At 37.0% G+C, this 13477-nt stretch overlaps 3 protein-coding genes and 1 long non-coding RNA gene across 5 annotated transcripts in view; 2 read left to right on the top strand and 2 right to left on the bottom strand.

The window, feature by feature from the left end:
- Positions 1–13477, top strand: part of LOC135797505 (uncharacterized) — a 131024-nt gene that overhangs the window by 103626 nt on the left and 13921 nt on the right. The gene's annotated exons all lie outside the window — the stretch shown is intronic.
- Positions 3610–5647, bottom strand: LOC135797374 (lysosomal Pro-X carboxypeptidase-like). The gene is made up of 4 exons (XM_065309728.1): positions 5248–5647; positions 5003–5185; positions 4555–4935; positions 3610–4491 (listed from the first exon to the last, which is right to left on the bottom strand). The coding sequence occupies exons 1-4, from the start codon at positions 5358–5360 to the stop codon at positions 3747–3749; spliced, it is 1422 nt and encodes a 473-aa protein (XP_065165800.1). The 5' UTR covers positions 5361–5647; the 3' UTR covers positions 3610–3746.
- Positions 6828–9539, bottom strand: LOC135797262 (E3 ubiquitin-protein ligase SIAH1A-like). Of its 2 annotated transcripts, none has more exons than XM_065309507.1 (5): positions 9172–9539; positions 8800–9080; positions 8562–8737; positions 8241–8497; positions 6828–7831 (listed from the first exon to the last, which is right to left on the bottom strand). In XM_065309507.1, exons 2-5 carry the CDS (start codon positions 9071–9073, stop codon positions 7651–7653), a joined length of 888 nt encoding a protein of 295 aa, XP_065165579.1. In that variant the 5' UTR covers positions 9074–9080; positions 9172–9539; the 3' UTR covers positions 6828–7650. The 2 variants fall into 2 exon arrangements, with proteins under 2 accessions (XP_065165579.1, XP_065165580.1); XM_065309508.1 differs by having other exon boundaries at positions 9264–9539.
- On the top strand, positions 10031–13369 carry LOC135797327 (potential E3 ubiquitin-protein ligase ariadne-2-like). The gene is made up of 5 exons (XM_065309615.1): positions 10031–10550; positions 10909–11157; positions 11213–11463; positions 11528–11822; positions 12296–13369. Exons 1-5 carry the CDS (start codon positions 10299–10301, stop codon positions 12704–12706), a joined length of 1458 nt encoding a protein of 485 aa, XP_065165687.1. The 5' UTR covers positions 10031–10298; the 3' UTR covers positions 12707–13369.

The raw sequence follows: 13477 nt of genomic DNA, 5'->3' as shown, positions 1-13477 counted from the left end.
TTTTTAGCAAAAAAATATTTTTTTTAAGTATTTATTGTTTATATCCCTACTAATATTATAAATGCAAAATTCCTGATGTTTGTTACACTTTCACGCAAAAATTACTTAACCAATCATCATGAAAATTTGTACACATATTCTTAGTGGTCCCCGAATGGTTATAGGCTACTTTTTATTTAATCAAAAAATTAATTTTTAAATAAAATAAAGAAATTGTTTAGCCAATAATACCTCTGCATCTGGCTATTTCACTACTTTAACGCCATCTAGCATTCCAGCAATGAAGCTCAAACCTAAGTACTATAGTACCATCACACTGTATTATCACACTGTATTACCGACAGCTACGTCAACATCAAATCCAATTGACTACACTATGGAGACTGTACACTATACTTCCATAGACTATACTTTCAGCCATTTTAAACTTCCCGCCATTCAACTTCATTGTTACTTCTTCTGTGACTACAGACGCGTACGGAAGCAACCTCATTATTTTAGATATTCGCGAGCGAAGCCAAGGGTTAAAGCTAGTTAGTATATAAATGTGAAAAAATTATTAATTTATTGTTTTCTAAAGGAAATTATCCTTAAAATTTAAAAAACCGCGTATAAAACAAAAATTTCAAAATTTTGACCTAAAAATTGTTGTAATTCTTAAATACACAGCAATATTTTGTTGTTTTTTGCTCATTTTGATAGTTAAATAGTTTCTTAATAATATAATTTACCTTAACACTGTTTAAAACAATCCAAAATACCCAAAATTTTGCTCCAAAAATGTTAAAATTGAAAAATTTTGTTTTTGTTCAGATTTTTTTGCAAAAACTTTAAAATTATGCTAAAAATTGATTTGATTTTTTAATTTTTAATTAATCAATACAAATTATAACTATCAATAAATGATTTCTATGCCTAATAACTCAAAAAAAAAATTTTAAAATAAATTTCACATTTTTAAAAGAATACTGTAATTCTTTATCTGTGCAGCAATTTGTTTCTGGAAACCTTGGCTCAAAACTTGCCTGAATGATTTAAAGAGTAAAAGCGTGATTTTCATTTCATATTTTCGCCCTCCTTACGTAGTCCGCCGTCGTTTCATGAGTTGCCTTAACGTCTTTAGGACTTTAATTTCCAAATTACATTTGGCCGGAATTTTTTCGCTCGTTTCTCTTTTCTAAAAGTCTCCTCCGTATTGGGAATGTATTGGGAATTTTAAAGAAGCTGCGCCCGGAGATATGTGAGGCGGAATACAAAAAGAAGAACGAACGAAAACCGTGGCGAACGAACTTCGACGTTGCCGCCGCCGCCGCTACCTGACGATTTGCGATCATCCCGCCCGCGTTCGCACGCTTCGCAGCGATTCCTCTTATTTCAACATTTTCAACTGCCGCGAAAGTGCCGACGCGGCGGAAGCGGATTGTCCGCATCCATCCATGTTCATGTTCCGACTCGCAACGTTCGCAACTCATCCCCGCGCACACACCGGCAAGAAAATGCAGCTTGTGTAACATTTTCACAGCTCGCAGCAACTCCACGAGAGTAATATTTGTTAAATTTGCTCAATTTATTTTTGAAAACTCAAAAATTCACAATTGAAAAAATACTCATAACAGAAATCCTTACTTTTATTAGTATTATACATGTAAAAATGTGTTTTTATGTGTAATTGTATGTTTGTTTCACTTTCACGCAAAAACTACTAAACCAATCATCATGAAATTTTTAATAAATATTCTTAAAAGTATTGAGAAGGATATAGAATAATTTTTATTAAAAAATAATAACATACAGAGTGTTAAATAAGCAATGAAAGTTTATATAGTGATTTAATCATAGTTTTAGCTACTTAATTCAATCCCAGATGGCGTTAAAGTGAATTAAAACCAAAAAATCAACTATTAACAAAATTTCAGCTAAAAATTACACGTAGTAAAGATACAGAGCGCTGGATTTATTTTTTTCGTCTTTCCAATCGTGTTAGTGTTCATTTTTGTGCCGCTCGTCTCGTTCTCGTCAAACAAACGAGGTTTGCTCGACCATTATATTAAGTTACTTAACGAAGACCAGATGAGTCGATGAGTTGTGCAAACTGACGATATTTTTATTACACCTGCGCGCCGCCGACGCCATCTAACCGAATTTATGAACTACGAGCGCGGAATTTATTTTTCCGCCTTCCGCGCACGTCTGACAATAACCCGAAACAGAATTACAAAACCCGAAAAGAAACGCATTTCTTGGTAAAGAGTGTAATTACACGCTATTAGTGCACGTCGTTCATTGAATCAGAACGATCAATCTCGGATGCTGATTGCCAATCGCCTTCTGAATGTCTCGCAAGGCTTTAATGCGTATTAGCTGAGAGTCATTTGTAAAGTCGACAACAATGCGTCGAATTCATCCTCACCCTTTTTTGCTATGTCTTACAAGTCTTACAAAACAGAGACGGATTTTGTATTATGACATTGTGTATGTTTAAGGTAGGCAACACAATATACACTAAAATAATAAAAAAGTAATTTTTGTTTTTTAGGTTTTAAAATGTTTTAAAACGATTTAAATACGTCTCTGTAAATGCCTGGTTACCGTGATAGTGTCCTTGTCGTGTTATTGCGCCTCGCGCCTTGTTTTTCCACTCCCCTACAGCGCGTAAAAGAAAAATGTCCACGATTTGTTATCCCGCGAATTCGATTGTGCTAAACCATCAAAAGAAGCAAAAAAAGAACGGATTCGAAGTGTCGTCTTCAGTTCAATTCAACTTTTCCACCGAAACAAAGCCACCTATAATTGTTTCGATTGGAAAACTCAACAAAAACTCTAGGCAACCCATATTACACGCTTGAAATTAAATTTTATCGCTGGCTTTTCAGATGAAGCATATGTAACGAACACTTGAGAACACATCTTGTATACGCTTGCTTCCAACGCGTCGCGCCAACTTCCAACAAACTCAAGTGTCTCATTATATGCTAAATCCTGTAAAGCAGACTATCGAGGACCCCGTCGAAGAACACGCCATTTGTCGGCGTCGTGTCTTCGTGGAGCACTCCTGACGGCGGCGCGCATTCAACGCCTGTCGGCTTCTTGTTACGCGAAGCTTTCACACGCGCATTATCCATGTGGGTGTAGAACGCCATCAATGAAAACGCACGAGGGCCCCGACAAAAGAAGATGATTTGATCGTGCAGTGTTGAAGCTGTTAGAGGACGCCTTGGAACGCGGCAACACATCTTGCACACTTGTAGTTTGTCGTCCTGACGCAATTTCTGGTTTCGCAAGTGTCTCCACTCGTCGCCCACTTCAAACACGAGTAATTGTAGCGCAAACACTTTTTTACCTCACACAGTTGATGACATTTGACATAAATCACATTCAAATGAAGTAGGACGTCGCTTTATTGGCCGCCATTAATCTTCAACACTTTTTGCGCGTTATTTATCGCCCGAGGTGAACTTCTCTTCATTTATTCATAACCTCAATAATGAAGATTAAGATGTCGCGTGGAATTCTTTTCAGCGTGGCCGAGGGAAAAAATGATTACGTCATCGTGTAATTTTCCGGTGATAAAATATAATATCCATCATGTCAAAGTTTCCTTAACAATGATTAAGTTTAAACATCGCTTTTTATTGGTAATTTGGCAAAGAGTCTACAAAGAATGCCCTGCGGAGTTTTGGGAAAGAACTCGTTTCAACTATTTATCTACATCTAGGAGTTAAAAAATATACAGGGTGTTCTAAACTCTAAACATTATTTGAGATTGATTTCAACCAAACATGGAGAATGTTTTGGATGAGTGTGCGTGCATTTTTGACAGTATCCGGATCTCCTGGGTTACTAGCGCGTAAATCAAGATGGTGGGCCGCATCCGGTATAACAATAGTATACACAGAAGTACTGGATGAGTTGAGAACGCCACCTGGTGACCACGGGTCTAACAATCCATTAGTAAAGATAATATTTGAATATTCCGCGTCTTTCCCGCCATAATTCAAAATGGCGTAGTCTTCACGCTTGGCAGACACGCCAAACTTTTGCATACAATCATTCGAAAATTTTGGGAAGTCCCATGATTCAGGTTCAAAGATACCGTTGGCGTTATCAACACAATAAGGCATTACTATTTCCGTACACGCCTGGAAATCCCAACCATTTCCATCGATATTACCATTGGTGTTATTCACATTGAAACATTTCGTAGCGCCTGTATAATTCGTGTAAACTGATAATGCCTTGCCAATTGCAGTGAGCAGATCCATGTCCAATGTCTTCTTATCGTCCAGGTGCGCGCACATTTCACGAACGGGGTGTGCTGGGACCGGCATGAGGAACTCCGTTGGATAAGGATAATTAATCATCGGCACCACGCTGAAAATGTTCTTCACCGCTAGGTTTAATTTCGAAAGATCTTCGGTGCTGTTTAGGGACGCGCAGAGGTGCCATTCATTCGTCAACCAATCACGACCTTCTTTTGTTGTGGTTATGTTTCTATAATATAGGTTATGTTATGTTTTATTATATTATAATTGAGGTTATGTTGTTTTATTTCACCTTATGGCCGCCCAACTACGTTTTATATTCTTTGGACATTCACCAGTTTTTGATGAGACGTTGAAAACATCCGCGACTAGGTTAGAATAAGTATTACAAGGAGTAAGTCCTTGGAATTGATATATTGGCGCAGAGGATGCTACAGCACCATTGATAACCCATGGATATTTGAGTCTCATCCAAGCTGCTAGCATCCCACCATAGGATCCACCGAATGCAATCACTGGAACTGGTTTATTTTTATTACTTTTTGCCAGATTTGTTTGTATATTGTCCAGAAGATACGCAAAATCAGCCAGGGCTTGTGTGGATGATAAATAACCAAGATGTTCAGCGTCTGAATATGATTTGTTTTGGAACGGCATTGTTTTTCCATAATATCTATAATATTTTAGGTTATATTATAATACATAACCAAACTTTTGTTTTTTAGGGGTTTTTAGGTTACCTGTGCTCAGCAAACACTAGCATAGCATTGAAATCAGGCGCAATCTCCCACATTAAACCAGTATTCTGCGCGAAGACTTCAATGTCACCTTCATTTCCGGTGTAGAAAAAAATGGGTCCCTCTGGTTTCCAATGCGAATCATTCACGAGATATCTCAAGTCAAACGTTGCATTTGATCGGTAACTATTACAAAAATGAGTTTTAAAGGTTTTTACTTTGTTTTTAGTAAATTTTCTTTTTTTTACCTGAAATGATCCAGTGGGACACTCAAAGTTAAAGTTTTATAAGAATATGGGCTTGCAGAAATGTCCCTCGTGGTTAAAACAGTCACCAAGAGTAAACACCACAACACCGCCATTGTTTCACGCGCGTTATTTCAATAACTGAGTGGAAACCACGCGGAAAACGCAATTTATTCAGTTGTTGAGTGCCACTTATTCCAATTATTGTTCTTTTATTTTATTTAACTTTACTTTACTTTACTTTTACTTGTTAGTTAATAAGTGGGAATCCAGAAAACTCCATTATCAATCTGGTACAAGCACAACCACAATCAGAATCAGAATTATACAGTACAGTTATCAAGTGTCTTTATTAATACATGTATATATATTGTGAAGTTGAACTATTGAACTCACGATTGTAAGTATCATACGAATATGTACATGAACAATATTCGCCGGCTCAGCATAGCGCATCGGTTGAAATTTAATCAGTAATATCATATACGGTGGACAATCGTCCGTCAACGGTCACGCTTTGTGCGGTTTGTTTGGTTTGCCGGCGCGGCGCAATGCTTCAATTGCCGCGAGAATCATTCATTCATTGCAAATGTATAATAACAAGTTGAGAATTTGTTGGTAAAATGTTCGGATTGGGCATGGTAGAGGCATCTAGCGACAAAAGCAATGTATTAATAGTTTTAGATGGCCTTCAACATTTGATAAACAGGATTATAAGTTGAATCTTTCGTTGCAAATGTTTGTAAACAATTTGGGGGTATTGTTAATAAAATGTTTGGAATGGTATTGGTAGCGGCATCTAGCGGCAGATTGTATGTATTAAGAGTTTTACATGGCCTTCAACATAAGATTATAATGATTGCAAGGTGAATCTTTCATTGCAAATACTTGTAAACAAGTTGAGAATTTGTTAATAAAATGTTCAGATTGGTATTGGTAGCGACATCTAGCGACAGATTGTATGTATTAATAGTTTTATATGGCCTTCAGTATTAGATTCACGATAGATGAGAAAAAACATGGGAGATAAGCATTGTTGTTTATTTTATTTTATTATAATAAATATCCATAGCAGAAATTAGGTATTTTAACTCAATAAAAACCAAATATAATTAGTTTTCTTATATATTAATGCGTAATAAATGAAAAAATCCGTTTTTTGTTTGTTTATTAGTGCTGTTGTGTGTAAAATCCTATTTTAATAATAGTAAATAACATAATTATTAGTAATATTCAAAGAAAGCATAGCAAAACACCAATTTTAAGCCGTTAATATGACTTGGGAAAGGATATTTTTGGCAAATGTTATGTAATGGTAGGCAATCAACATTACACAACAAGAAATTATACAGCGTGACTTTCAATTTTCCATTTCCAACATTTTCACTGATAAATGGCGATACAAACAATTCAATGCATTATTATTTAACAGAATTAGCTTTAAACCATATTAACTAGTTAAAACTGCTTAGAGTAGCTAATAACTTCACTTTGATAATTATTAAAATATCGAACAACTTTGAACAATCTGTAATTAACGTACACTGAAAAACTTGCAAGAAATTTGAGAATAAAACTCCATATTTTCAAGTTTAATATTTTATTTTATATAAATTTGTATTTTGTATTTTAAGTGTTATTTTACAAAGTATCCTTTGACAAATCGCCTGCGCTATTTGATAGTTACCAGGTAAACGCAACCGAGTGTGAAATGTACAAAAGGAAAAAGCAAAACACCTCTTTCTCAGCATCACTTGCGACTATCCGTCAAACATTAGCTGCCATCAAGTGCCTCATGCAAACGATACAAACGAACAAAACGCCAATTCCGTTACCCTATCATCAACTCCTCTTGAAATAATTGAACAAAAGTAAAACAAACAAGAATTCGAGAAATAATGAACAAAACAAGAACGAAAATAAAAATGAAGATATTCCCGGGACATAATCAGTAAACACTCTTAACAGCTAGTTATCACAAACATAAAACAAAAGCCCTCATAAGTATCTTGTTCGTTTTTTATCACTTAGCATCTTTCTGTGTTTAAAAATAGTTTTCTCCTTCACGCCAACCAACAAATACGTTGCCACGCCAATCATCATACATATTCATCTGATTACTTTTGTTTCCTCCATCAGTCAGTCTGTTCACAATGAAAACCAGAAAACTCTTTACGCAAGAGTCAAGTGTGTATTCGTTAACTCGTTTAATCTTATTTTATAAGTAACAACATCTTCTTACTGATATTCCAAGTGTGTGGCTATTGATAACTAGAGATATCTTGGTGTTCATTCGGTTCTTGTGTTGCATAATGAGAATAAATAAAAACCAACCAAAGTCTGCTGAGTGTGTGTGGGGAGCGCGTCACAGGCGCCTCGATACTCAACTGTACGCGCGCCGCGCGCTCAGCACACCACCGATATGGTAACGTTGATGCCCAGGTTGTTGTTGTCGGCGAAGAGCTGCGCGATCGACGTGTCGAACACCAGGCAATCGGAGCCCATGATGGCGGAGGCGACGCCTTCGTGACTCGAGCGCGGCATTGCTTCCCAGGTCAGTCTACGGCGATTACCGTTTAATTCCAATCTGGAAATTTATCAATATTGGTTAATAAATAGCAATTAATTCGTAAATTTTTGATTTTTCATGTTTTTTCTTTAAGTTTATGGAAGATAATTGTTGATTTTGTCTATAAATATTTAAATTATTCATTATTTAAAGAAAAAACAGTTTTTTCATGAAAAATCTATCAAATCACGTGACTTTTATGCATTTTTCTAAGTTTTTCACTATTATTTCTTGAATTTAACAGAAAATGTCCGCAAAATTTAATTTTTTATTATTTCCTCAAGGTTTTTGCTTGATTTAATACAAATACAGGTCTAATTGTTGACAATACAACACTAAATGTTTAGAAAACATATCAAGTTATTCCCAGAATGTCAATCAAACTTATTATACTTTGATTAAAACAGAAAAAGTTGAATTTACTTACCTGTAGGCAAAATGTTCCGCCTGTTTCCTCGAGCCAATCAACTGCACAATAGCAAAGAACTGCGTATGCCCATCCACCTTCTCCTGCTTCTCCAGAATGAGCATAAAATGATGCCCAAAACAACTCTGCATCATCACCCAATCCACAGCCCCAGGCAGATTGATCTCCGTCGCCAGAAAAACGATGTCTTCACCGTTCAAAGTGGTAATGTTTTGATGCGCGTGCTTTAAGTGAATCATAACTTTTTCTAATTGACCCTACAAAAAAACCACAATAAATAAATAATTTCTCATATTTTTTAAAAGAAAATTTAATCATTACCTGCCAGGAACATGAAGCGCCCGGACATGGACAACTATAGGGCCGAAATTCGCAGATTTCTTCATGCTCGGCTTTCTCATTGAGCCCAAGCGACATCCGGCAGCCATTCTGTTTGTGTTTGCATGGAAACATCAGGTTGTTGGCCACCTTCTCCATCGCCAAATTTCTTATATCACCTAATACAACACAAATATGAATATTTGGAGATAAATATTGAGTAAATATTGAAAAAGTTTACCTAGAGTGCCCCTACAGGTGGGACAACATGTCAACTTGGGCCTGCAGCTGGCACAAACCAAATGCCCCACTTGGCACTGCATAATCGGCGGCAGTACCATATCGAAACAAACCGGGCATTCGAACAGCGCGGCCAATTCATCAGTCAGAGTACCAGGATTGGGAATCTGCGACAGCTGATTGTTGGATGAAGCAGAAGTGCCTGAAGATGATCCGGACGGCTCGACGGTCACCGACACGCGATTACGCTTCTGATTGGGTATGGGTTGAGCCATTTTAACCCTATTACAAACAAACCATCCAATTTAATTAGACAATTATGTATGAATTTGATGTGAAAAACGTGTGGGTGCTTTGGATTACTTATACTTACAATTCGAACTTAAATTACACTAAATTTTATCAATTAACCGTTTCGCGGCGAGAAGAGACAGAGAGAGAGATATAATTAAATTGAAATAAAACCTGGGGATGGTAAACGTGGGGGCTGCGGACTGCGACTCAGTGCACACCCCTCGCACCCATCCGACGACGACGGCGGCGGCGATATCACTTCCGCATCGACTCGCGGCGCTTCTCTCTCGCGCGGAACGTGTAAAGCTCGTTGAACATTATCGTGCGCAGGCGGCTGCAGGAGCGAGGACAGCAAGGACTCCCTGATAACGATGATTCTAACGCGAATGCGACGACGGTGTTGACGCCATTTCACTTCTGGCAGTTCTAGCCAAATGTCAACACACTAAACATTCATTTGTTCTTTGCTGGGCGTCACAAGGTTGCCTAACTACCGCGGCCAATCACAACGCACACAAACTTGTGCGATTTTTATTTGAATTTTATAGCAAATTCTTTTCACAAAAACAAAAGCAAATTTAATGCACATTTAAACTCTTACGGTTTATTGTTTAAAATATGCTTATTATTGAGTTAATTTAATAATATCTTGTTTTAATTTATAACTTTTGGATTATTACAATTGGTGTAATGTTGGTTGCCTATACTGCATTAAATTTGCTAAACCAATAGATTTAGAATCTGAAGATGGCGCATAATTCAAAATATTTAAAACTAAAAACAGATTTCTCTCCAAAAACCTAATAAAAGTATTAATAATATCTATTTAAATTATAAATATACATCTATTTTATTAATTTCAATTCATATATTGTTGATAATTCCCAATTAATCGCTTCATTTAATGTCGTTGACACTTGCAAGTCCTCTGCGCGTGTGTTCGTGCGTGTGTCGAGAATAAAATGGCGTCTGACAGTAAACAGGTGATTTTGGTGATTTGTTAGATCAATTCGTTTGGTTATCCAGCTCGAGTTCTTCGAGTCATAGACAAAAAGAAACAAAAGAACATCACTTTGTTTGGAAATGAAGCGTCAACGCAGAACGCCCCACATTAGCACCACAACCATAATCGAGTAGTTCTAGAAAAGTACGAATTGCATTCCTTCTTGTCCTGGTGGCCCCGGTGGATGAACCAGTGTCGACGCGATGGACGCCGAGTTTCAGGACGTGCAGGACGACTCGGACATGGAGTGCTCCGACAACGAGGCCTACGACGACGACGTTTACTACAACCAATGGAATCAGGACGACAACGACATGGAGCAGAACGATCCGTCTGCTAGGGATCCAGAGTACTTTTCTTATGATTGCCTCACCGAGGAGCAAGTGGAGAGACTGCTGAATGAGTCCGTCGAGACGCTTAGTAATAATGTACATATTACACCATCACTTGCCAAAGTAAGTAAATTATTTATATATTGATTTTTTAAAGTAAATTTTTGCATTATTTTGGTATTTATTTAGTAAATAATTAGATTAATACTTGATCAAAGTCTAAATATGTTTTGAAAATGTGTTTATTTGTTTCCTGAGTGAATATTATACGAATATTTAAGTTATTTTTGAAGTTAAAAATGTTTTTGTAGATGAAAAACACTAAAATTGATTTTTTTGCTGTTTTTGATTGTTATTTGATGTTTAGACGTGTTTTTAATGTTGTTATTCAAATAACTAGTTGGATATTGTTGTTGTTTTAAGTAATTTACTTATTTTTCTACCTGAAACTTGAGTGTAAACATAATTTTTTGTTTTCTAGTTATTGTTACATGCTCACAACTGGGCTGTGCAAGACATAACAACAAAATACCGTGACGATGCAAATAAGCTCCTCATCGGCTCGAAAATCAAGCCGTCTTCGACGCTATCGCTGGCGAATGCGACGCGACTGCTCAACTGCACCGTGTGCGTGCAGGCGCAGCACAACGATAAGTTCTACAGCCTTTTGTGCGGCCATATGTTCTGCAAGGATTGCTGGGCGATGCATTTTGAAGTTCAAATTAATCAGGTACGTCACTCTACTTCATAATAATATTTTTAATTTAATTATTATTAATATTTAGGGAATATCAACGGCAATTAGTTGCATGGCACGCGATTGCGAAGTGCTGGCGCCTGAAGATTTCGTCCTCAAACACCTCACGCAGCCGGATATGCGCGAAAAGTATCAGCAGTTTTCATTCCAGGACTACGTCAAGTCACATCCGGAGCTGCGCTTCTGTCCGGGCCCCAATTGCGCTGTGGTGATAAAAAGCAAGGAGTGCAAAGCGAAGAGATCGGTTTGCAATCAGTGCAAGTCGATATTTTGCTTCAGGTAATTAAATAATCACTCAAAACATATAAATAAAGAACAATAAATATTTTTTATATGTTTACAGATGTGGAATGGATTATCACGCACCAACAGACTGCTCGGTGATCAAGAAATGGCTGACAAAGTGCGCGGACGATAGCGAAACGTCGAATTACATTTCGGCGCACACGAAAGACTGCCCCAAGTGCCACATCATCATCGAGAAGAATGGCGGTTGTAATCACATGCAGTGCTACAACTGTAAGCACGATTTCTGCTGGATGTGCCTCGGCGATTGGAAGCAGCATGGCTCCGAATACTATGAGTGCTCGCGGTACAAGGACAATCCCAATATTGCTCACGAATCTATTCACGCTCAGGTAATTTAAAGAATATATCAAATAAAAAATAAATGAAGGAGAAAAAGTTGAAAGGAAAAGGTTTGGGGTGTTTCTTAGTGTTTTTGTTAATATTTTCTGTTGTAAAACAAGAAAAAAGGGTAAAATTTGACAATCTGTCAAAAATTTGCAAGAAAAATGTGTAAAACTGGTTGCATAACTTCAATTTTGGTTAAAAAGTTGATTTTCTAGGATTATTCGACGTAAAAAAGAGATTAAAACATAGAATTAGGATTTTTAAACAGAAATTTAAATAATATTTCACTTTATTTATGTTATTCATGGTATTGAATTACGTTTTTTGCTTAAAATGACTTTTAGACGATCAAATTCTAACCAAAAATCGTAATATTTAAGTGAAATTTAAGCTTTTTAATCAAATATGGCCAATTTCTACAAGTTTAGTACTTTTTATCACAAATTACTAAACATTTTACAATTATTTCTTCTTCCAGGCGCGTGAAGCACTGAAAAAATACCTCCACTACTACGGCCGTTGGGAAAACCACTCGAAGTCCTTGAAACTCGAAGCTGAAACCCTAGAAAAACTAAAGACACGCATCAACCAAAAGGTAATGGCCGGCCTGGGCACCTGGATCGACTGGCAGTACCTCTTCGTGGCCGCGAATCTGCTCGCCAAGTGTCGCTACACACTTCAATACACTTACCCGTACGCGTACTTCATGGAGCCAGGCTCGCGCAGTTCCTTGTTCGAGTACCAACAGGCGCAGTTAGAGGCGGAGATCGAGAACCTCTCGTGGAAGATCGAGCGAGCCGAGACGACCGATCGCGGCGACCTCGAGAACCAGATGGACATTGCCGAAAAGCGGCGCGTGACACTACTGAAAGACTTCTTAGACGTGTGATACAACATTTAGCTTAAGCCTAGTTTTATTTCTGTTTTGCATTGCGCATGCGCGGTTGAAACATAACGTATCCGAACAAAAAACGAATGAATTTTCAATTTTTGTCTGTGTGTTGGTTGGTTACGCATTGCGCATGAGCAATGGACCTCATCGTCTTTCACTCTACTACCGCTCTTAGGTTAGAGAAATATTTTAAACAACGAATATTTATTTTGTGTACTGCTATGTATGTTTAGTTTAAATTGAATAACGTTTGACAACACTGATGATTGCAGCTCTTTGTATTTAATCCGTAGACGATAGTTGTACATACGCTATATTTTCTACAAGTTGTAAACTAATAACCAAAATATTGCAGGACACACAATGGCGTTGTGAGGATGCTAGGGAGTTTTTTTTCTTCTTTGATTGTTACACTTGAAATTGTACTTGTAAATGTAAATCATATTGCTCGTTTTTCTTATTCGGCTAATTTTTATACGTAGACTAAAGATGACTAAACATTTCGAGAGTGGTGGAGTGATTAATTGCATCTGTGGGTGGAGATAATAACGATTATGTCGAGATTATGAACGAGGTTATGTTTTAAACAGTGCTGTAGTGCGATGACGCATATGGACATGAGTACATTTTATAAAATACATTAAAAATGAATGATCTCAATGCTCATCTGTTATTGTTATGTTGTATTATATCAGGTAATTTGTTTGTTTTGTTAGATTAGTTAGTATTTGCATATTTTTAGGTTAGGTTGTTCAGGAATATTCAAAT

The sequence above is a fragment of the Atheta coriaria genome, unplaced genomic scaffold (genome assembly GCF_025399875.1).
Source record: "Atheta coriaria isolate IRGN ID8LTWV9N9 unplaced genomic scaffold, Caltech_Dcor_3.1 hic_scaffold_8_pilon, whole genome shotgun sequence".
Classification (NCBI taxonomy): Eukaryota; Metazoa; Arthropoda; class Insecta; order Coleoptera; family Staphylinidae; genus Dalotia; species Dalotia coriaria.
Note: the sequence above shows the minus strand (reverse complement) of the source record. Positions and strands in the feature narration are given on the sequence as shown.